Here is a 24,864-nt window from a genome sequence, read left to right as displayed (position 1 = left end):
CTTTCAATAAGCACCTCTGCTATTTCCTTTGATTCCATACACACCATCCCAGTGACACACTTGATAGGTCTTATTCTTTCATGTCTTATCTACTTGCTCTTCACATACACAACCCTAAATTATTGGAAGGAGTACTAAGAGATAGGATCTACAAGTATTTGCATTGACAAGGACTTATTAGGGAGAGTTAACACGGCTTTGTGCGTGGCAGGTCATGCTTAACAAATCTTTCAAGGAGGTTACAAGGAAAGTGGGTGAAGGGAAGGCAGTGGATGTTGTCTACATGGACTTCAGTAAGGCCTTTGATAAGGTCCCACATGGGAGGCTAGTTAGGAAGATTGAGTCACTAGGTATACATGGTGAGGTAGTAAATTGGATTAGACATTGGCTCAATGGGAGAAGTCAGAGAGTGGTAGTGGAGGATTGCTTCTGAGTGGAGGCCTGTGACTAGTGGTGTGCTACAGGGATCAGTGCTGGGTCCATTGTTATTTGTCATCTATATCAATGATCTGGATGATAATGTGGTCAATTGGATCAGCAAATTTGCTGCTGATACAAAGATTGGATTTGTAGTGGAGAGTGAGGAAGGTTTTCAAAGCTTGCAGAGGGATTTGGATCAACTGGAATAATGGACTGAAAATGGCAGATGGAGTTTAATGCAGACGAGTGTGAAGTATTGCACTTCGGAAGGACAAACTGAGGTAGAACATACAAGGTAGATGGTATGACACTGAGGAGTGCAGTAGAACAGAGGGATCTGGGAATACAGATACATAATTCCTTAAAAGTGGCATCACAGGTAGATGGGGTCGTAAAGAGAGCTTTTGGTACATTGGCCTTCATAAATCAAAGTATTGAGTATAAGAGTTGGAATATTATGGTGAGGTTGTATAAGGCATTGGCGAGTCTGAACTTGGAGTATTGTGTGTAGTTTTGGTCACCAAATTCCAGGAAGGATATTAATAAGTTGAAAGATTACAGAGAAGGTTTACAAAAATATTGCCGGGACTTGAGAAACTGAGTTATAGAGAATGTTGAATAGGTTGGGACTTTATTCCCTGGAGCATAGAAGAATGAGGGGAGATTTGACAGAAGTATATAAAATTATGATGGGTATAGATAAGAGTGAATGCAAGCAGGCTTTTTACACTGAGGCTAGGGGAGATAAAAACCTGAGGACATGGGTTAAGGGTGAAGGGGGTAAAATTTAAGGGGAACATTAGGTGGGGTTTCTTCACACAGAGAGTGGTGGGAGTGTGGAATGAGCTGCCAGATGAAGTGGTAAATGCAGACTCCGTATTAACATTTAAGAAAAACTTGGACAGGTGCCTGGATGAGAGGGGTATTGAGGGATATGGTCCAGGTGCAGGTCAGTGGGACTAGGCAGAAAAATGGTTTGGCACAGCCAAAAAGGGCCGAAAGGTGTGTTTCTGTGCTGTAATGTTCTATGGTTCTAATATTTGGGAAATTAAAATTTCCCATCACATCTACTCTGTTATTATTACACCTTTCGAGGATCTGTTTCCCTATCTACTCCTTGATATCACTGTTATTATGAAAAACACCCAGTAAAGTTATTGACCCCTTCCTGTTCCAAACCTCCACCCACAGAGACTCCGTAGACAATCCCTCCATGGCATACACCTTTTCTCCAGCCGTGACACTATCTCCAATCAACAGAGCCACGCCCCCACCCCTTCTGCCTTCCTCCCTGTCCTTTCTGAAACATCTAAAACCCGGGACTTGAAGTAACCAATCCCGTCCCTGAGCCATCCAAGTCTCTGTAATGGCCACCATATCAAATCTCCAATTACTAATCCAGACTCTAAGCTCATCTGCTTAGTTCACAACACTCCTTACATTAAAATAGACACATCTCAAGCCTTCGGTCTGAGCGCATCCCTTCTCTATCACCTGCCTACCCTCCCTCTTGCACTGCCTACAAGCTTTCTTTATTTGTGAGCTAACCTCCTTTTCCCTAGTCTCTTCAGTTCGGTTCCCACCCTCCAACAATTGTAACTTAAACTCTCCCCAGTACCTATCAAGCTCCATGTACCTATCCAGGAGTCTCTTAAAAAACCCAATCGCATCCGCCTCCACCGCTATTGCCGGCAGCCTATTCGACGCACTCACCACCCTCTGCGTAAAAAACTTGCCCCTGACATCTCCTCTTTATGTACTTCTAAGTGCATTAAAACTGTGCCCTCTCATGTTAGCCATTTCAGCCCTGGGAAAAAGTCTCTGACTATCCACACGATCAATGCTTCTCATCATCTTATACACCTCTATCAGGTCACCTCTCATCCTCCTTCACTCCAAGGAGAAAAGGCCAAGTTCACTCAACCTATTCTCATAAGGCATGCTCCCCAATCCAGGCAACATCCTTGTAAATCTCCTCTGCACCCTTTCTATAGTTTCCACATCCTTCCTGTAGTGAGGCAATCAGAATTGAGCACAGTATTCCAAGTGGGGTCTTACCAGGGTCCTATATAGCTGCAACATTACCTCTCAGTTCTTAAACTCAATCGCACATATTTCCATACTTGGAAGTACGAGGGGTGATTGATAAGTTTGTGGCCTAAGGTAGAAGGAGTCTACTTTAGAAAACCTAGCACATTTACTTTTCAACATAGTCCCCTCCTACATTTACACACTTAGTCCAGTGGTCGTGGAGCACACGGATCCATACTTTGTAGAAGTTGGCATCTTGGACCTCCAGAAGTGGTCCACAGCAGGGGTGATTGATGTTTGTGGCCTAAGGTAGAAGGAGATGAGTTATACAGCTCTCATTACTTGCACGTGCAGCTCAACTCTGAGTGATCATACAGAAAGTTTAAAGTTAATAACTCATCTCCTTCTACCTTAGGCCACAAATTTATCATTCACCCCCGCTGTGGACCACTTCTGGAGGTCCAAGATGCCAACATCTACAAAGAAGGGATCTGGATGTTCCACGACCGCTGAACTAAATGTGTAAATGTAGGAGGGGACTATGTTGAAAAATAAATGTGCCAGGTTTTCTAAAATTGACTCCTACCGTAGGCCACAAACTTATCAATTACCCCTCGTAATTTATACTTCCAAGTTCCTGCCTGATAGCTTCGTATTTCCTCCTACTCCAATTAAATGCTTTCCTAACTTGTCTGTTCCTACCCCTCTCCAATGTTGTTGTAAAGGAGATAGAATTATGATCACTATCTCCAATTTGCTCTCCCACGGAGAGACCAGGTTTATTTCCCAATACTAGATCAAGTACAGCCTCTCCTCTTGTTGGCTTATCTACATATTGTGCCAGGAAATCTTCCTGAACACACCTAACAAACTCCACCTCATCTAAATCCCCTGCTCTACGAAGATGCCAATCAATATTTGGGAAGTTAAAATCTCTCGCCACGACAACCCTGTTTTTATTACACCATTTCAGAATCTGTCTCCCTATCTGCTCCTCAATGTACTATTGGGAGGTCTGTAAAAAACACCCAATAGAGCTTTTGACCCCCCCACACACAGAGACTCAGTAAACAACCCCTCCACGACTTCCTCCTTTTCTGCAGCCGTGACACTTTCTCTGATCAGCAGTGCTACGCCCTCACCTCTTTTGCCTCCCTCCCTGTCCTTTCTGAAACATTTAATGCCTGGCACTCTAGTTAACCATTCCTGCCCTTGAGCCATCCAAGTCTCTGTAATAACCACAACATCATTGCTCCAAGTACTGATCCACGCTCTAAGTTCATCTGCTTTGTTCATGATGCTTCTTGCATTAAAATAGACATACCTCAAACCATCAGTCTGAGTGCATCCCTTCTCTGCCTATTCTCCCTCTCACACTGCCTACAAGATTTCTCTATTTGTGAGTTAACCACCCCTTCCTCTGTCTGTTCAGTTCAGTTCCCACCCCAGCAATTCTAGTTTAAACTCTCCTCCAACAGCCTTCGCAAACCTCCCTGTCAGGATATTGGTCCCCCTCGGATTCAAGTGCAACCCGTCCTTTTTGTACAGGTCACACCTGCCCCAAAAGAGGTCCCAATGATTTAGAAATCTGAATCCCTGCCCCTTGCTCCAATCCCTCAACCATGCATTTATCCTCCACCTCATTCTATTCTTACACTCACTGTCACGTGGCACAGGTAGTAATCCCGAGATTACTACCTTTGAGGTCCTGCTTCTCAGCTTCTTTCCTAACTCCCTGTAGTCTGTTTTCAGGACCTCCTCCCTTTTCCTACCTATGTTGTTGGTACCAATATGTACCACAACCTCTGGCTGTTCACCTTCCCACTTCAGGATATCGTGGACACGATCAGGAACATCCCGGACCCTGGCACCTGGGAGGCAAACTATCATCTGCGTTTCTTTCCTGCGCCCACAGAATCGCCTGTCTGACCCTCTAACTATAGAGTCCCCTCTCACTTCTGCCATCCTCTTCTTTTCCCTACCTTGCTAAGCCACAGAGTCAGACTCTGTACCAGAGGCACAGCCACTGTTGCTTCCCCCAGGTAGACCCCACCCCCAACAGTACTCAAACACAACAGCCACAGGGGTACTCTCTAGTATCTGACTCTTGCCCTTCCCTCTCCAGACTGTTACCCACATATCCGTCTCCTGAGGCCCCGGTGTGACTACTTTCCCTAACCAGACAAAGGACAACAAACTGCATCTCCAGTTCCCTAACATGGTCCCTAAGGACCATGACGCACCTGATGTAGATGTGGCTGTCCAGGAGGCTGGGAGTCTCCTGGACATCTCATATCTGACACCTAGTACAGAATATTGGCCCCATAGGCATACTCTCTATTCTTCACAAGTAGCTTGCCTTGCCTCAAACTGTTACCGCTGAAGCTCTTTGAACCAAAGCCCTCCCACTGTCTCCCCCTACAAAGCCGTCTTCTTTTAAATCCACGCTGCCAGTCTAACTCACTGACATCCATGTGCTTGTGCAGCTGTGCCTCAATCAAACCACTGAGGAAAAAGACTGTCTTCTTTTAAATCCTCCCCAATGGTCTAACTTGCTGATGTCTACACACTTGTGCAGTTGTGCCTCGAAAGAGCATTTGTTTTTTTTAAGTTTGCTCAAATGAAAAAAACATTTGATTTTTTGAATTGAACCTGTGCTTCCTAAATTCAATTGACTGACCGTAGGGACAGAAGGAAATCAAGACAATAACTTATTACAGATGTGATCATAGGCAGGCAGAAAATATTTCAGAGGATTGGGAACAAATTCCTTGCCTACCTCCTATCTGAAGAAATAGTAAATGTTAATGGAAATTATAAAACATTTTAGTAAGATTCCAGTAACAACCAAGAGAAAATCTGTAGATGCTGGAAAGCCAAATTGCTGGAGGAACTCAGTAGGCTAGGCAGCATCTATGGAAAAGAGTACAGTCGATGCTTCAGGCCTAGACCCTTCATCAGGACTGGAAAAAAAGATGAGGAGTCAGAGTAATAAAGTGGGGGTGGGGAGGAAGAACCACAGGGTGGGGTGGGGAGGGGTAGTATTGGGCTGGAAAGTTGATTAGTGAAAAAGATACAGGGCTGGAGAAAGGGGAATCTGATAGGAGAGGGCAGAAGGCCATGGAAGAATGAAAAGGGAGAGGAGCACCAGAGGGAGATGATAAACAGGTAAGGAGATAAGGTGAGAGTGGGAAATGGGAATAGAGAATGGTGAAGGGGGGTGGGGCACTACTGAAAGTTAGAGAAATTGATCTTCATGCCATCCTGTATATCGATGAGACCTGACACAGATTGACGGACCGCTTCGCCAAGCAACTACGTTCCACCCAGCAAGAAAAGCAAGATCTCCCAGTAGCCACCCATTTTAATTCCACTTTCCATTCCCATTCTGACATTGTTTGCAATTACAAGTTTTGAAATATTTGCTGGAAGTTCATACCCGATACTTCTTGAAGCTGTAGTCAAGGAGTGGCATGCCTTGCTTAAGAAAAGATTCAACAAAAAGACATCCATGCTGCATCACAAGAAAAAAACATTTATTAGATCAAAAATATAATTCAATCAAAATTCTGTTTGTGCAAAGTCAAATAATGTACTTTCATTTTGTTTGAGACATTTGGTAGCAATTGTGGAGGAACTGAAATTTCTAACCATCATAAATCAGATTGAAGCAATGTATTTCCGTCTGACATGTAATGGCTAGAAGTTTCAATTGAGATAACATCCTGATAAACCCCTTCTAACATCGGAGGCTAATGCTAGGCTCACTTTAAATAGGGTGAACCCTCGCAAAACAGAAGGTCCCGATGGAGTACCTGGTAAGGCTCTGAAAACCTGTGCCAACCAACTGGCGGGAGTATTCATGGACATTTTCAACCTCTCACTGCTACGGGTGGAAGTTCCCACTTGCTTCAAAAAGGCAACAATTACACCAGTGCCCAAGAATGTAAGCTGTCTTAATGACTATCACCCAGTACAACTCACATCTACAGTGATGAAATACTTTGAGAGGTTGGTCATGGCTAGACTGAACTCCTGTCTCAGCAAGGACCTGGACCCACTGCAATTTGCCTATTGCCACAATAGGTCATCGGCAGATGCAATCTCAGAGGCTCTTTACACAGCCTTAGACCACCTGGGCAATACAAACACCTATGACAGGATGCTGTTCATTGACTATAGCTCAGCATTTAACACCATCATTCCCACAATCCTGATTGAGAAGTTGCAGAACCTTGGCCTCTGCAATTGGATCCTCAACTTCCAAACTAGAAACCTGTGGAGATTGGTGACAATATTTCTTCCTCGCTGACTATCAATACTGGTGCACCTCAGGGGTGTGTGCTTAGCCCACTGCTCTACTCTCTCGATACTCATCACTGTGTGGCTAGGCATAGCTCAAATACCATCTATAAATTTATTGATGTTGCAACCATTATTGGTAGAATCTCAGATGGAGACGAGAGGGCGTACAGGAGTGAGATATGTCCACTAGACGAGTGGTGTCGCAGCAACAACCTTGCACTCAACGTCAGTAAGATGAAAGAGAGGATTGTGGACTTCAGGAAGGGTAAGGCAAGAGAACATAGAGAGTGAGCAGTTTCAAGTTCCTGGGTGTCAAGATCTCTGAGGACCTAACCTGGTCACAACATATTGATGTAGCTTTAAAGAAAGCAAGACAGTGACTATAGTTCATTAGGAGTTTGAAGAGATTTGGTATGTCAACAAGAACACGCAAAAACTTCTATAGCTACCGTGGAGTGCATTCTGTCAGGCTGCATCACTGTCTGGAATGGGGGTGGGGGGGGGGGGTGCTACTGCTCAAGACTGAAAGAAGCTGAAGAGGGTTGTAAACTTAGTCAGCTCTATCTCGGGTACTAGCCTACAAAGTACCCAGGACATTTTCTAAGAACGGTGTCTCAGAAAGGCAGCGTCCATTATTAAGGACCTCTAGCACCCAGGGTATGCCCTTTTCTCACTGTTACCATCAGGTAGGAGGCACAGAAGCCTGAAGGCACACACTCACACACTCAGCAATTCAGGCACAGCCTCTTCCTCTCTGCCATCCAATTCCTAAATGGACATTGAACCCGTGTATTGCATTGAACTGCTGCTGCTAAGTTAACAAATTTCATGACAGACGCTGGTGATAATAATTCTGATTCTGCCCCTTTTCCATAGTGTCCACAGCCTTCTTGTAATAGGGCGACTAGAGTGACGGAGGATGAGAGGTGACCTGATAGAGGTGTATAAGATGATGAGGGGCATTGATCGTGTGGATAGCCAGAGGCTTTTTCCCAGGACTGAAATGGCTAACACCATAATTTTAAGGTGCTTGGAAATAGGTACCGAGGGGATGTCAGGGGTAAGTTTTTAAACACAGAGAGTGGTGGGTATGTGGAATGCACTGCTGGCGGCAGTGGTGAAAGCGGATACAATAGTGTCTTTTAAGAGCCTCTTAGATGGGTACATGGAGCTTAGAAAAATAGAAGGCTATGCACTAGGGAAATTCTAGGCAGTCTCTAGAATAGCTTAATAGTTGGCACAACATTGTGGGCCGAAAGGCCTGTAGTGTGCTGTAACTTCCTATGTTTTAAGTAGAACTGCACACAGTACTCCCAGTGTGATCTTTACACTGTAGCATGACTCTCTTATTCTTAATATCCAATGAAGGCAAGCATTCCATATACCTTCTTTGCCACCTTTTCCACTTGCATAGCTACTTTCACTGAACTATGGACTTGGACCCCAGGATTTCTTTGTACCTTAACTGTATGACTTTGAAACTCATAGTAATGTTCAAGAACCTCAGTCTGGATATGTCTAGGATAGTAGCTCAAAACCGGGACTTAGTAAGAAGAGATAGAATTACAGGAATGCTGCAATCTTATCTACAGTCGGTAAGTTGGTAAATCTTAAATGTTTGAAATTAAATCACTAAATGGGACACTGATTTTTATTTCTGGTTAATAGCACATCATACTGGAAATCCCACCCCAATGTCCTAATGGGTATACGAATAGTCATAAACTCTGCCCGTTGTAATTGTTTTGCTTTGCATAATTTTTTCAGTAGATACACAATGTGAATACAAGGTCTTCCCCCAAGAAATAAATTGACCATGGGCAAACAAAAACTTAATAAGCTGATTACCTTGAGGCAAACACCCAGTACTGGCCTGCTGTCAAACACCTGAGATTAGAGAATATTAATGAACACAAAAATAGATTTTCCCAAGTATAACCAATACAAATAGATACTAAAATAAGGTTCATATTAACATTCACATAAGCAAATCATTGTAGAATTAGCACAAAACACTGCAATGACCACTCTCTCAGGATCTTTATATTATCTTTATCAGTAAAGGGAGAATCTGAGCATACAGAAAAACAGGAAAATGAACATCCCAAGGTCGTACGGTATATATCATAGCCACATCACAGCTGTACTTGGAAAGTAGGTCGGTATGGCAGCGTCACAGTTAATACCACACTTCACAGCATCAGCTGTATGAATGGCATTTGATTTCTGCCGCTGTCTGTAAAGAGTTTCTAAGTTCCTCCCGTGACCGTTAGGGTTTCTTCCCACATTCCAAAGCCACAAGGTTAAGGTTAGTTGATACCAAAAGTATAGCAATACTTAAGGCTGCTCAGCACGAACCTTATTGATTTGATTTAATGCAAATGATACACTTCATTGTACATTTCAATGAATTTGTGACAACTAAAGCTTGTATCTTTAATATTTATCTTTGGAAAGATTGGGAGGAACAAAACTACCTGTCCTACCCAGATAACTTGTGAAGCTAACACAGGTCCCAAATGCAGCAGGTCATATAATTTTGGCAATCATTTCTACAAATAGCAACAATCAAATACAGTGGATTTCAGTTCACTGGGACAACTCTTAAAGAACAAAGACTAATTAAGTAAATAGCTGGGATTCCCTTAATTTATTTCGTACACTATGTCACTTAATTGGGACAGGAGACAGTTGCTGAATAGTTTCTAACTAGCATCAGTCATGTACACTCGTGTGGCTGTTAGACACTATACTGTGCTTAGAGTGAACGGTTTTGAAATCACATCAATTGCAATAAGCATTGATTTTTGTTACTGATAGTTGGCAAGAAATAAGCGGTAAGACAATTCAGAATTATTTTTTCACTGCGGTTTCAAGCTTGGAAATGCCAAAAATGGGAGTGAAAATGAAACTATTCCACTACTTCAACAAGTTAGGATCTATGTACAATTGAAGGTATTGATTATCATCTTGAATGTTACCTTTGGTCACCACAGACAGTTCTCATCTATGGCTTCAAGCAGCTGTTTGCCTGCAGCAGTGGCCACACCCTAGTACACTGCTTTGACAGGCGTGCTAAACCAGGTGAGGTAGCTGGTGGGTCCCATACCCAAGTGAGATAGGAACATGCCTGTTCTAAGCATCCCAAGTTAGCTCTGGTGGACTTGGGAGGGTGAGATCTATAGTGAGAAAGGAATGCAGGTTATTTTCTCAACTGCAATGCTCTGTGGAGATGAAGGCAATGTGAGGCACAGAAGTCATGGTCATCCACTGCAACCAGGAAAGACACCAATTGTGACGTCTACTCGTAGAACTGGACCCGGACTTCAGAGGTCAACAGAGTGCAGCTGCTCAGTGCAACGGCTTTTCCACTTTAAAAACTCTCTAGAACAGGTTTCATCTCATTGTTGGATATGATGGCCAACCACCAGTAGTATTGATAGTGTTCTAATTTTCCTGTATTTCAATTAAGTGCATAATTTGTTACTCAGTTAAATGATAGATTTTTTTAATATATCTTTTTAATTATTTCCATGAAACTTTGGCTATTTAGGGCAACTTTTTATTTGAGCCAAAATGTACTGGTCCTGATGTGTCCCAATTAACTGGAATGCACTGTATTTTAAGCTTGAGGTGGTAGATCTTTATTAACCTCTGAAGTACCATCATTAAGATACAGTGGCATGCAAAAGTTTGGGCACCCCTGGTCAAAATTTCTGTTACTGTGAATGGCTAAGCGAGTGAAAGATGACCTGATTTCCAAAAGGCATAAAGTTAAAGATGACACATTTCTTTAATGTTTTAAGCAAGATTTTTTATTTCCATTTTTTACAGTTTCAAAATAACAAAAAAGGAAAAGGGCCTGGAGCAAAAGATTGGGCACCCTGCATGGTTAGTACTTAGTAACACCCCCTTTGGCAAGTATCACAGCTCATAAACGCTTTCTGTAGCCAGCTATGAATCTTTCAATTCTTGTTTGGGGGATTTTCACCCATTCTTTCTTGCAAAAGGCTTCTAGTTCTGTGAGATTCTTGGGCCATCTTGCATGCACTGCTCTTTTGAAGTCTATCCACAGATTTTCAATGATGTTTAGGTTGGGGGACTGTGAGGGCCATTGCAAAACCTTCAGCTTGCACCTCTTCAGGTAGTCCATTGTGGATTTTGAGGTGTGTTCTACAACATTATCCTGCTGTAGAAGCCATCCTCTTTTCATCATCAGCTTTTTTCCAAAATTTGCTGGTATTTAATTGAATTCATTCTTCCCTCTACTAGTGAAATGTTCCCCGTGCCACTGGCTGCAACACAAGCCCAAAGCATGATTGATCCACCCCCATGCTTAACAGTTGGAGAGGTGCTCTTTTCATGAAATTCTGAACCCTTTTTTCTCCAAACATACCTTTGCTCATTGTGGCCAAAAAGTTCTATTTTAACTTCATCAGGCCACAGGACTTGTTTCCAAACTGCATCAGGCTTGTTTAAGATGTTCCTTTGAATTTTTTGGCCCTAATGCCACTGTACTAGACTGGTAATGCAGAGATGCAGACTGATGATCCAGAGAAATCAATTTAAATGCCATCAACAGACTGGAAAGTTCATCAAATCAGTTAATTAAATAAATTCTAGAATTAAAAACCAATCTCTAAATGACCTATCTAAAGCATCAGATTGCCAAAAAGACTCAAGAGATTGCAGATTCTGGAATCTGAAACAAAAAACAATCTGCTGGAGGAATTCAGCTGGCCTAGTAGCATCTGTAGATGGAAAGGAATTGTCAAAATTTTCAAAGTTCAGAGCTCAAAGTAAATTTATTGTCAAAGTACATATACGTTACCATATACTACCTCGAGGTTCATTTTCTTGCAGGCATTTGCAGTAGAAAAGAGAAATACAATAGATAGATAGATACTTTATTCATCCCCAAGGGGAAATTCAACATTTTTCCAGTGTCCCATACACTTATTGTAGCAAAACTAATTACATACAGTATTTAACTCAGTATAAATATGATAGGCATCTAAAATCACCCTCCCAAAAAGCATTAATAAATAGCTTTTACAAAGTTCTTAAATAGTTTACTAAAGTGCATTGAGTGGTAACTTAAGCTCAGTCCTAACCCCGGCACTTTAACATGTCTTGCCTCTAGTGGTTGAATTGTAGAGCCGAATGGCGTTGGGGAGTAATGATCTCTTCATCCTGTCTGAGGAGCATTGCATTGACAGCAACCTGCCGCTGAAGCTGCTTCTCTGTCTCTGGATGGTGCTGTGCAGAGGATGTTCAGGGTTTTCCATGATTGACCGTAGCCTACTCAGCGTCCTCCTCTCTGCCACCGATGTCATACTCTCCAGTTCTGTGCCCACGACAGAGCCCGCCTTCCTTACCAGCTTATTAAGACGTGAGGCGTCCCACTTCTTAATGCTGCCTCTCCAGCATTAGAATATATGGCATTCAGCCATAGAATCAATGAAAAACTGTACATAGACTGATAAATGTGCAAATTTCTAAAATTAATTAATTAAATAATAACATGTGGTAGAGTCCATGAATAGAAGTCTATAGGTTGTAGAATCCATTCAGAGTTGAGGTGAGTGAAGTTATCCATGCTGGTTCAGGAGCCTGATAGTTGAAAGGTAATGAATGCTCCTGAATCTGGTTGTGTAGGCCCTGTACCTCCTTCGCAATGGTAGCAGTGAGATGAGAACAGTGGTCCCCAACCACCGGGCCGCAAAGCATGTGCTACCAGGCCGCGAGAAAACGATATGATTTGGCGATATGAAACGATATGAGTCAGCTGCACCTTTCCTCATTCCCTGTCACACACACTGTTGAACTTGAAATAACCTACCAAATCATACCAAATAACACATAAAACCTAAACTAACACTAACATATAGTAAAAGCAGGAATGAGGCGATAAATACACAGCCAATATAAAGTAGAAATAATGTATGTATAGTGTAGTTTCACTTAACAGAATCGGGAAGATTAAGGCAAAGCTGAGTTTGTAGAGTAAAAAAATAAATTGGCACGTACACACATGCGCACATCATGCATGCACACACAGGTGCTCGCGCAAGACTTCATGGTCACGGTAGTCTTTCTTGGGGTAAACACAAGTGTTCTGTATTTGACTGCTATTTTTGTCCCTTATTTGGGAGTGAGAAAGGTGGCAACCCTACTTGAACACCACCCCCACCCCCCAGCATTGGCCGGTCCGCAAGAATATTGTCAATATTAAACCGGTCTGCAGTGTAAAAAAGGTTGGGGACCCCTGGATGAGAGCATGGCCTGGGCGTTAGGGGCTTCTGCATTAGGCCTAGTTTTGACTTGGAATGTTAATTCTTTCCCACCCTCAGAGACTGCTCAACCTGTTGAGTTTCTTCAGTGGATTAATGTCAGGAAAACATTTGCTTCACTGTTGTCCCTTGGAGAGGGAGCTTAACTTGCAAACAGTTCTAAAGAGACTTAGGGTTCTGGCCTTGCCAGTGATGCCATATAAAACATGGGAGCAGAATCAGGCCATTCAGTTCATCGAGTCTGCTCCACTATTCGATCATAGTTGATTTATTATCCTTCTATAGCCTATTCTCCCGCCTTCTCCCTGTAACCTTTGACACCTTTACTAATCAAGAACCTATTAACTTCCGTTATATTTATACCAAATGACTTGGCTGATTGTAGGAATGAATTCCACAGATTTCTGGCTAAAGAAATTCCTCCTCATCTCTGTTGTAAATGAATGAATGAATTAAAAAAAGCTAAGCAAAACATGCAAGAGTCTTCTTACTGAATGGTAGAACAAGATTAAGGAACTCCTTTTCTTCTTGATCGATCATGACAAAAAGTTACGTACCCTTACAAGAAAATAAATCAATTTACCTTAACAAGATTTACAAGGATATGGAAGTCCCGCACAGCTAGATTCCACCGTAACAGCTTCTCTACCTGCACCTGAGACCAAAACTGTGTTAGTTAAAGTAGGGCTGAGAAAGACATAGCAAAACCATCACATTTGTTCCCTGTCTACTAGTTTTATGCTACAGCACAAACAGCTATTACCTCCTTCACAAAACAAATGCACTGGATAATGTTTCAAGTGTAAACATCTCATCAGTATACAGTGCCTATAAAAGTATTCACCCCTCCCCCCCAGAAGTTTACACGTTTTATTGTTTTACAACATTGAATCACAGTGGATTTAGTTTGCTTCTTTTGGCGCTGATCAACTTAAAAAGATTTTTTCATGTCAAAGTGAAAGCAGATTGCTACAAAGTCATCGAAATTAATTACAAATATAAAACACAAAATAATTAATTGCATAGGTATACACCCCCTTTAACATGACACACCAAATCATCACTGATGTGGACAATTGGTTTTACAAGTCACATAATTAGTTAAATGGAGATCACCTGTGTGCATTCAAGGTGTTTCAATTGACTATAGTAAAAATACACTTGTATCTGGAAAGTCCAGCTGCTGGTGAGTCAGTATCCTGCCAAAAACTACACCATGAAGACAAAAGAGCACTCTAAGCAACTCCTCAATAAGGTTATTGAAAAACACAAATCAGGAGATTGATACAAGAAAATTTCCAAGTCACTGAATTTCCCTTGGAGTACAGTTAAGTCAATTATCAAGAAATGGAAAGAATATGGCATAGCTGTAAATCTGTCTAGAGCAGGCTGAACCCAAACAGAGTGACCACGCAAGATGGCGATAGTGAGGGAGGTTACCAAGAGACCTATAACACTTCGGAGGAGTTACAAGCTTCAGTGGTTAAGATGGGAGAGATTGTACATACAATTGTTTATGGGAGAGTGGTAAAGAGAAAGCCATGGTTTAAAAAAAACATCACATAAATCTTGGATAGGGTTTGTCAGAAGGCGTGTGATAGACTCTGAAGTCAGCTGGAAGAAGGTTCTATGGTCTGATAAAACCAGAATTGAGCTGTTTGGCATGAGCCAAACACCTCAGATAATCAAAAATACACCATCCCTACCGTGAAGCGCTGTGATGGCTGCATCATGCTGTGGGGATGCTTCACTCTGCAGCAGGCCCTGGAAGGCTTGTGAAGGTCAAGGCTAAAATGAATGCAGCAAAATACAGGCAAATCCTGAAGGAAAACCTGATGCAGTCTGCAAGAGAACTGTGACTTGGGGGAAGATCTGTTTTCTCTCAAGACAATGACCCTAAGCACAAGGTCAAAGCTACACAGGAAAGGCTTAAAAACAACAAAGTTAATGTCCTAGAATGGTCAAGTCAGAGTCTAGACCTTAATCCACTTGAGAATTTGTGGCTGGAATTAAAGGGCTGTTCACTCATGATCCCCGTGTAATCTGACAGAGCTTGAGCAGTTTTGTAAAGAAGATTAGAGAAAAATTGTAGTGTCCAAATGTGCAGACAGAGACCTAATCACACAGACTTAAGGCTTTAATTGCTGCCAAAGATACATCAACTAAATAATGATTTGAAGGGGTGAGTCATAAATTATTTTGCTTAGTAATTGTAATAAATCTAGACCAATTTGTAAAAACTGTTTTCAAGTTGACATGAAAGAATCATTACTATTGATCAGTGTTAAAAAACCAAATTAAATCCACTATGATTTAATGTTGTAAAACAATAAAACACAAAAACTTGTGGGGAGGGGGCTGAATACTTTTTATAGGAACTGTAAATAGATGAAAACAGACAAAATTATGCAAGCTTGTGTCTCAGTCAGAATATCAAGAGTGATTAAAATATTTCATTTCCTCCTCATGATAAGCACTCAATGACACATACCAATTCTCAATTGTTTGTCAATGTCCAGTTAATCTTAAATAATTTAATCCTTAAAAGACATTCCAGTCAGATGCTCTTTTGTCTGAAACCTTGCCACTTTCCTCCTAGAGATAGTTTTATTGAGGTACTGTAATGGCTAACATAAAGAAAATGGCAATGGTGTAAGATCTGCTTTACCTCAGACGAATCAGACGTTGTACCAACTGGAATTTCCTTTATTGATGCATTCAGTTCTCTCATCATCACCCGGTAGAAGACCAAAAATGTTTGCCTGTACAGAAATTAAGTATATTATTTTACGATTTCTTTCCATCTATTCTAGGTCCATTTTCGTTTACGTCAACAACTAAAAAAGGTAGTAATTGAACACAATGCCACAGTATCTCCCGAATGATACACAATATATGTTAACGATGGCAATGGTCTTAGGAAAATCATTTTCCAATAGGTATCACTGGATTGTGAATGTGAGCAAAAAAATACTTTCACTGGCATTTTGCCAACTGAGATCAGATATGTCAGTGTAGGCTGGGATGTGAGTTGTCTAGGTACATCACCGTTTGGTATGGCGGATCCAATGTGCAGGATTGAAAGAGGCTGCAGAGGGTTGTAGACTCAGCCAGCTCCATCATGAAAACCACCCTCCCCACCAACCGAGGATATCTTAAAAAGGCAGTGCCTCAAGAAAGTAACACCCATCATTAAGGATTTTCACTCTCCAGTACATGCCCTCTTCTCATTAATATAATTGGGGAGAAGGTACAGGACCTTGAAGGTGAATAATCACTGCTTTAAGAGCAGCTTCTACCCCTCCACCAGATTTCTCAATGGTCCAGAACCCAATCTCACTATTCTGCTTTTGCACTATTTATTGTAACATATAGTGATTTAAAAAAAAAATGTCCTTCACTGTACTGCTGCAACAAGACATTTCATGATATATACCAATGATAATATATCAAGGAGCTGATTGCTGTGATTTTAACTTATAAGATTGCTATGTTTGCCTGAAACACTATTCTTTTCAAACCTGGTCAGTGTTGGAAATGTCAGTGAGTTGCCATCCTTGGTTGAGTTCAATAGTTCAGGAACACCCACACCAGCAATTTCCTCCACAGATTTCAACAGGTCATCTGTATGTTTCAAATAAATACTGCCAACACAGTAAAAATATTTAATAGGAAAATAACAATAAATGGTATGGAGTAGTTCATTATTTAATATTTCTCAATTACTCTGGATGATATGTAACAAAAAGCAAACTAGATATTTTAAACACACCCACAAAATACTGCATGAATTCAGCTGGTCAGGCAGTTTCTTTGGAGGGAAATGAGCATTTGACATTCTGGGTTGAATTTCTTCATTAGGATAGAAAAGAAGCCATAATAAGGTGGGTTGAGGGGGAGAAGTACAAGCAGGCAGCTGATAGTTGAGACCAGGTAAGCAGGAAAGTGAATGGGCTGGGCAGGAGGAAGATGTGAGAAGCTGGGAAGGTATAGGTGGAAGTAGTAAAGGTCTGAAGAAGGCATCTGATAGGAGTAGACTGTGGAATAAAGGGAAGGAGATGGGAAACCAAAGGGAGATGATGGGGGGATTCTCACATCATTCCCCCTCTGCTACCCACATGCCTTCCACCTTCTTATTTAGCCCCCTTCCTTTCCAGTCATGATGACAGGTCTTGGGTCAAAACATCAACTGTTTATTTCCCTCCATAGATGCTGCCTGAGAACTAAATAACGATGTTCAAACCCTACAAATTCCCAGCTATGGAAACAAAATTCACTTATTCAATAACCTAGAAAATGTAGCTAGTTTCAGTAAGCATCTGCTTCACAAATGTTATTTTTAGAGAAATAAGTCTGCTGACCTTACCCAGTCTGGCCTTGGTGACCTCTGAACACATTCCAAATGTAGGAGATTCTTAAGTGTTCTCTGCATAGGCTTAGCAAGCCACTTAGATCAAGGATGAATTAAGAATTGGTAAAATATGTTGGCCTAGCCAACAATATGGATCTCCCGCCCACTAATGAATTTTCAAAAACTGTACCACAACCTATGTCAGTTTAACTGGGTTCCAGGGGTCAAAAGATTGCTTGGTCCTCAGGTGTGCAGTGGAGAGCAATGTTAAAGGACCAAACAAGTTCCCGATAAATGCTGGAACAAGATGATCTCACTCAACATTGCAAGAACTAGTATTGATATAGATTGCACCTCATCAAAATTAAATTACACCAATAAAAAATATCATTCAGATATCGAGGGTCAAATTTTATTCTGGCCAATTCATGTGATTACTAGTTGCACTTACCATAAGAGTGTTTCCAGAGCTTCATTATACTTATTACCTTTCTCTTTTTCTCCAGAAGGTGAAACCCAGGATTGGCACAAGAAGCCCCGTGCTATTTGTGCTAAATAGAGAAAACTGTGAACAATGATGTAATTTTTCATGCAATCTTTACTATGCATTTACTGTAAGCATATTTCTATACATTTCTTTTTCTGCAAACTATCTTCAGATCTCTCCCAGTATGTTTACTAAAAAAGGTGGTATCAGACAGAAAAGTGGAACAAAAATTAAAATAGACCATTAAAAAGAACATACAGAACAAGAGTGAATTGAATTGACTTTATTACTTACATCCTTTGTTAACATGAGTAAAAATCTTTATGTTACATCTCTGTCTAAATTTGCAATGTGCAATTTATAGTAACTTATAATACATAGTATGTGCAACAGGACAGTCAATATAACATAAAATACAGTTGTGTCAGCATGAATTAATCAGTCTGATGGCCTGGTGGAAGAAGCTGTTGGTCCTGGGTTTTATGCTGCGGTACCATTTCCCGGATGGTAGAAACTGAAACAGTTTGTGGTTGAGGTGACTTGGGTCCCCGATGATCCTTCGGGCCTTTTTACACACCAGTCTTTGTAAATGACCTGAAAAGTGGGAAGTTCACATCTACAGATGCGTTGGGCTGTCTGCCCCACTCTCTGCAAAGTCCTGCGATTGGGGGAAAGTACAGTTCCCATACCAGGTGGTGAAGCAGCCAGTCAGAATGCTCTAGATTGTGCTCCTGTAGAAAGTTCTTAGGATTTGGGGGCCCTTACCAACCTTCTTCAACCGTCTGAGGTGAAAGTGGAGATGTTGTGGCTTTTTCACTACAGAGCCAGTATGTACAGAACACAAGATCCTCAGTGATGTGGATGCCGAGGAACTTAAAGCTGTTCATCCTCTCAACCCCAGATCCATTGATGCCAACAGGGGTTAGCCTGTTTCCGTTCCTCCTGTCGTCCACAACCAGCTCCTTTGTTTTTGTGACATTGAGGGAGAGGTTGTTTTCTTGACACCACTGTGTCAGGGTGATGACTTGTTCTCTGTAGGCTGCCTCATTATTATTTGAGATTAGGCCAATCAGTGTAGTGCCATCAGCAAATTTAATTAGCAGATTGGAGCTGTGGGTGACAACACAGTCGTGGGTATACAGAGAGTAAAGGATAGGGCTTAGTACACAGCTCTGAGGGACACCTGTATTGATGGTCAGAGGGGAAGAGGTGAGGGAGCCCACTCTTAACACCTGGCAACGATCTGACACGAATTCCAGGATCTAGCTGCACAAGGCAGAGTGAAGTCTCTGAGCTTCTTGTCAAGCCTGGAGGGAATTATGGTATTGAGTGCTGAACTGTAGTCCCAGAACAGCATTCTCATAAGCATCCTTCATCTCCAGATGTGTAAGGACGGTGTGTAGAGCTGTGGCTATTGGCGTCGTCTCTCGATTGGTTGTGTCGTTAGATGAATTGTAGGGGGTCCAGGTTGCGTGGTAGCATGCTGCAGATATAGTCCTTGACCAGCCTCTCAAAGCATTTGCTTATTATTGAAGTGAGTGCGACAGGACACAAGTCGTTCATACATATTACCTTGCAAGTCATTTGTCATTCAAGTCATACTGAAACTGTAAATGTAAGATACAATGAAAGATAGACATTACCTAATGGAAAGAAGTAAAATTAATTGAAAGAGCAATGTTCCATATTAGTACTCTTCCTCTAAAATTTCTACCATAATGCTCAGATGCTCCAAGAAATCTGCACTCCTCCAACTCTATCCTTGTCTTGCACTATAATCACTTTGAAGGTCCCTTGCCTTCAAATGCTTGCTTCTTGGACTTCAGAATTAATTCTTTAAGCCATTCTCTCCCCTGTGGCATTAATCTCTATCTCTGATCAAGTTTCCAACGAAAGCTCAGCGGTCTGGGACATTAACTCTGTTTCTTTCTCCACAGATGCGTACATCCTGCATTTCCTGTATTTACATTTGGAAATCAAATGTAGCATAGTGGTTAGTACAACCCTATTACAGCTCGGACGTCAGAATTCAATTCTGATGTCATCCGTAAAGTCCTCCCCATGGAATGTGTGGATTTGCTCTGATTTCCTCCCACAGTAAAAAGGCATAACAGTTAAGTAAGTCAATTGGTCATTATGAATTAGCCCTTGATAGGTTAGGGATAAATTGTGGGTTGCTGGGCGGTGCATCTCAAAGGGCTAGAAGAGCCTGTTCTGCAACGTATCTCTAAATAAAAGATAGACAAATAATGATCCCAACGAAGGGATTGTTTAAAAGTATGAGAAAGGCACTGTATCAAAGCAGACCACTTATATCGTGAAATAGCAGCTTCCAAACTTTAAATCATGGTGAATGAATGAATCAAGGTAAACAGCTGTGAAGCTGGTCCACACCAAATTTTAAAAAGTCATTCCTTTTTATGTGTAGACCCACAAATTCAAAGCGGCATTTGCAACAGATCAAAGATTATGCTTAGTTAAAAAAAAATGATTCCAGATGTCTTCTTCCTATATTAGCGTTCCAACAAGTCTGTGTTACCTTAAGGGATTCTCCACAGTCAAGAAAGCTGACCAATGCCTCTACTTCTGAGGAGGCTGGAGAGAGATGGACTATGCACATCAATACTGACGACCTTCTACAGATGCACAGTTGAGAACATCCTAACATGTTGAATCATTGTATGGTATGCAAACTGTATGCAAACTATGATGGAGAGGAGGATGCTATGATGAGTAGTTAAATCTGCCATCAAGAACATATATACAGAAAGGTGCTGGAGAAAGGTCAGCAATATAAAGAAGAAGCCCACTCCCATCAGGGGAGAGGCTATGCAGCATCCACATCAGGACCACTAGACTCAAGAATAGTTATCTCCCCTAAGTTGTCAGGATGAACAACATCTCCCGTTAATCCACCCCACCACCACTACATACGTGTCACCTAATGTCACTTTATGTACATTGTCTATATCATAACAGGCACTTGTACATTGTGTTTTATAGGTTGCTTTTATATTTATATTTGTGTTTTTAAAAAAAATTATATTGTGTCTTCATGCTTATTGTGTTTTTATTTATGTTACACAATTGGAGTCACAATCATTTCATCATTCTCCTTTACAATCGTACTAAAGAATGATAATAAACAATCTTGAATCTTTCTCAATTCCCAACCCAAATTGTAAACATAACGGCAAAGATAAAAGAATCAAGACAAACCTATTTTCTCCTTGTACTGGTTGTCTAAAGATCTTGATATGACAATGAGCAGCTGGGTAAGAGTCACTGCTGAGGCACAGGTAGATATAGTGGTTTGAAAGTTCTGCAGATAGTGGAAAGTCTGCCTATAGTGAATAGAGATAACATTTTATAAACTACACCAGACTGCATTTTCCAAATAGACTAAATGAAAATTTCACTTGCTTCGTACTCGCCAATAAAGTAAATATTGGAACATTAAGAGAACTGTTCTGGTGACAAATGTAGGTAAAAAGAGGAAAGAAATTCTGCAATATCTAATGTCCAGCCTTACAATAAATCATCAGAAAATGGGAAAAAATATTTGAGTACTAGCTGACCGATTTCAAAGACAGATGAAAATTAACCACATTAAGGTGTAATTTGTCAAGGGAGACCAATTTTCTTCCCAAAACAAGTTAACCAGCAGGGCTTTAATAGCAACACACACAAAATACTGGAGGAGCTCAGCAGGCCAGGCAGCATCTATGGAAAAGTGTACAGTAGATGTTTTGGGCTGAAAACTTCCACCAGGACTGGAGAAAAAAAATGAGGGATCAGAGTAAGAAGGTGGGGGAAGGGGAGGAAGAAACAAGGGGATAGGTGAAACTTACCATACAGGAGAATGCATTGTGGTAGCTTAAGAACAGGGAGGTTATGCTGCAACTGTATGAGGCTGCATCTAGGGTATTGCATGCAGTTCTGGTCTCCCTATTTGAGGAAAGATGTACTGACTTTGAAGGCGGTGTAGAGGAGATTCACCAGGTTGATTCCAGAGATGAGGGGGTAATGAGGAGAGATTGAGTTGCCTGGGAGTGTACTCACTGGAATTCAGAAAGATGAGAGATCTTATAGAAACATATAAAATTATGAAAAGGATAGATAAGCTAGAGGCAGAAAAGTTGTTTCTATTGGTAGGTAAGACTAGAACTAGGGGACATAGCCTCAAGATTCAGGGGAGTAAATTCAGGACAGAAATGAGGAGGAACTGCTTTTCCCAAAGAGTGGTAGTAAATCTGTGGAATTCTCTACCAACTGAAATAGCGGAGGTTACCTCAGTAAATATGGTTAAGACAAGGTTGGATAGATTTTTGCATAATAGAGGAATTAAGGTTTATGAGGAAAAAGCAGGTAGGTGGAAATGAGTCCATGGGCAGATCAGCCATGATCTTATTGAATGGTGGAGCAGGCTCGATGGGCCAGATAGCCGACTCCTGGCCCTATTTCTAATGTTGCTTGGATTTCCAGCATCTGCAGATTTTCTCTTGTTTGTGAGGGCTTTTCAATAGTGACACTTTCATTAATACCAGCTTTTTATTTTCAGATTTAAAAATCATCAACTTACTCTCAAATTATCATCGGTGATTTAAATAAGTTATCTGTATCGTTAACATGAAGATCTCAATAAAGTACAGTAGTGAAACAAGTAACCTTAATGGGCAAAAAAAGGAACTAGCTAGTTTCTTGTCAAAAATAAGATTAAAAATTATGTAAGATGAAACTATATATTAATTAAGTAGCATGAAGGTCCATTCTTAGAACAATACAGCACAGGAATAGCCCTTCAATTCATTGTGTGCCAATGGAACTAATTCCATCCATCTGCATGTGGTCTGTATTCTTCTGTCAACCTGTTCCTGTATCTGCCTACGTACCTTTAGACATTGCTATCATATCTGCTTCCACCACATCCCAAGGCAGTGTGTACTAGACACCTACAACTCCGTGTAAAAATTGTGCACACCTCCTTTTAACTTTCTCCTTCTAACCTTAAAAGTGAGCCTTCGAGTCATTGATACCCTCAGAAGAAGACTATCTAATTTATCTAAGTTTCTTAAAATTTCATATACTTCTATGAGGTTGCCCCTCAGTCTCCCATGCCTCAGAGAAAACAATCCAACCCCTCATAGCTAAAATAATCCAATCTAAGCAACATTCTGGTGAACCTCTTTGCATCCTTTGCAAAATTTTTGTATGCCTCCTATAGTGTGGCAACTAGAACTCCACAGAATACTTCAATTGTGGCCTAGACAGAAGTTTCATGCAGCTGTAACCCAACTGGCTAACGTTTATACTCAGTGCCCTGACTGATAAGGACACATCTACCAGATTCATTGTCATTTAGAAACCACAAATGCAATGCATTAAAAAAATGAGACAACGTTCCTCCAGAATGATATCACAAAAACGCATAATAAAACAGACTACACCAGAAGATCTACATAACGTTTGGCAATCCCCAATCCAGAGTCCGGAGAGGCTGCTGCATATTAATATTGCGCTACCATCTAGCGCGTTCCCCGGAAAGGAGCTCCAAAACCACCAGACAAAACAAGACCAAAAACTAAAGCTACAAGACCTGCACAAAACCACATAGTTACAACAGTGCAAACAATAGCATAATTGATAAAAAAAAAGACCATGGGCACAGTAAAAATAGTCCAAAGATGCCAAAAGACTATTAGTTTGAAAGAAACCACTACACAGTTTCCAGAAGTCTCCAGGGTCCCAACAGACTCGTCCTCTCATGCTGCCGGCAGAAGGGAATACCCCTGCTACGAACCTCCACGGTGCCGCCCGACCCAGCCTCGCAGACGCAGCACACAGCGAAAGCTCTGTCGAACCCAGCCTTGCAGACACGGCACACAGTGAAAGCAACCTGACCGCAGCGGACCATCGCAGAATCCGTCGAACCGCCGAGCCTTCGACCATCCCCTTCGGCACAGCTTCTCCATCAGCAACGCGACCCCAAGGACTGGGGGGCCTGTTCTTCCCAGCAGAGTCCAGGACCTCACAACAGCAGCAGCAACGAAGAAGGTCTTCATGAGATTTTCAGATGTTCCTCCATGCTCCCACATCTTTTTTTCATCCGATTACGATTGCGCACGGCACCCCGCTTCACAAATAACAGATCATCAGCTCTGGAGTGGTTGCTGCAAGCTGCTGTCATGCCACCACATGCCTTCTTTACTAAGCTATCCACATGAATCTAAGAGTTCCCACTTTTAGTGCGATGTAGACTTGCTCTAGGACATCTCACTGTAGATTAATAGCCCTCAGGGCCCTACCATTGACTTTCCTTTTGCACTTGAACCCAAAAATGCACCTCCTCACACTTAACTGACTTAAATTCCATCTGACATGTTCTACCTACACCTTCCAATCGATCCCGCTGTATTTTTGACAACCTTCCTCACTATCCACAACTCCATCAATTTCCTTGTCATCTGCAACCTTATAAATCAGACCATATGCATCTTCATCCAGTTCATTTATATATTCAGCAAGAAAGGTCGCAGTGGAACACAACTAGTCATGCACCTCCGATCAGAAAAATACACCCCTCTACCACCACCCTCTGCCTTCCATGACCAAGCTAATTTTGGTTCCAATTTACCAATTTACTGTGATGTGCCTTAATCTTCTGGATCAGCCTGCAATGAAGGACTTTGTCAAAAGCTTTACTGAAGTCCATGTAGACAACATTCATTACTCTACTCCCATCATTTGTTTTGATACGTCCTCAAAAAATTCAATGAAATTTATGAAGACCTTCCCCAAACAAAGTCATGCTATCACTAATGCTTTTTCAAATGCAAATAACTCCTGCTCCTTAGAATATTTACCAACAGTTTTCCTATCACTTATACAAGACTCACCAGCCCATGTCTTCCTAGATTATACGATATGCCCTTCAAAGCCAAAACAATTTAAAGTTCCAGCGATCAGGGTTCAAGTCA

General features: G+C 41.4%; 1 protein-coding gene across 2 annotated transcripts in view; it reads right to left on the bottom strand.

The window, feature by feature from the left end:
- Positions 1 to 24,864, bottom strand: part of fancd2 (FA complementation group D2) — a 144,026-nt gene that overhangs the window by 10,949 nt on the left and 108,213 nt on the right. For both annotated transcript variants that reach the window (XM_059970407.1, XM_059970416.1), the window contains 7 exons: positions 21,107 to 21,231; positions 17,852 to 17,951; positions 16,571 to 16,693; positions 15,718 to 15,811; positions 13,633 to 13,704; positions 8,605 to 8,643; positions 5,891 to 5,965 (listed from right to left, as the gene is read on the bottom strand). In XM_059970407.1, the coding sequence (XP_059826390.1) occupies positions 5,891 to 5,965; positions 8,605 to 8,643; positions 13,633 to 13,704; positions 15,718 to 15,811; positions 16,571 to 16,693; positions 17,852 to 17,951; positions 21,107 to 21,231 (628 nt within the window). The remainder of the gene's footprint in view (positions 1 to 5,890; positions 5,966 to 8,604; positions 8,644 to 13,632; positions 13,705 to 15,717; positions 15,812 to 16,570; positions 16,694 to 17,851; positions 17,952 to 21,106; positions 21,232 to 24,864) is intronic.

Source organism: Hypanus sabinus, chromosome 1, assembly GCF_030144855.1.
Source record: "Hypanus sabinus isolate sHypSab1 chromosome 1, sHypSab1.hap1, whole genome shotgun sequence".
In the NCBI taxonomy this organism is placed as follows: domain Eukaryota; kingdom Metazoa; phylum Chordata; class Chondrichthyes; order Myliobatiformes; family Dasyatidae; genus Hypanus; species Hypanus sabinus.
The sequence above is the reverse complement of the archived record's forward strand: the minus strand, read 5'-3'. Positions and strand labels throughout refer to the sequence as shown.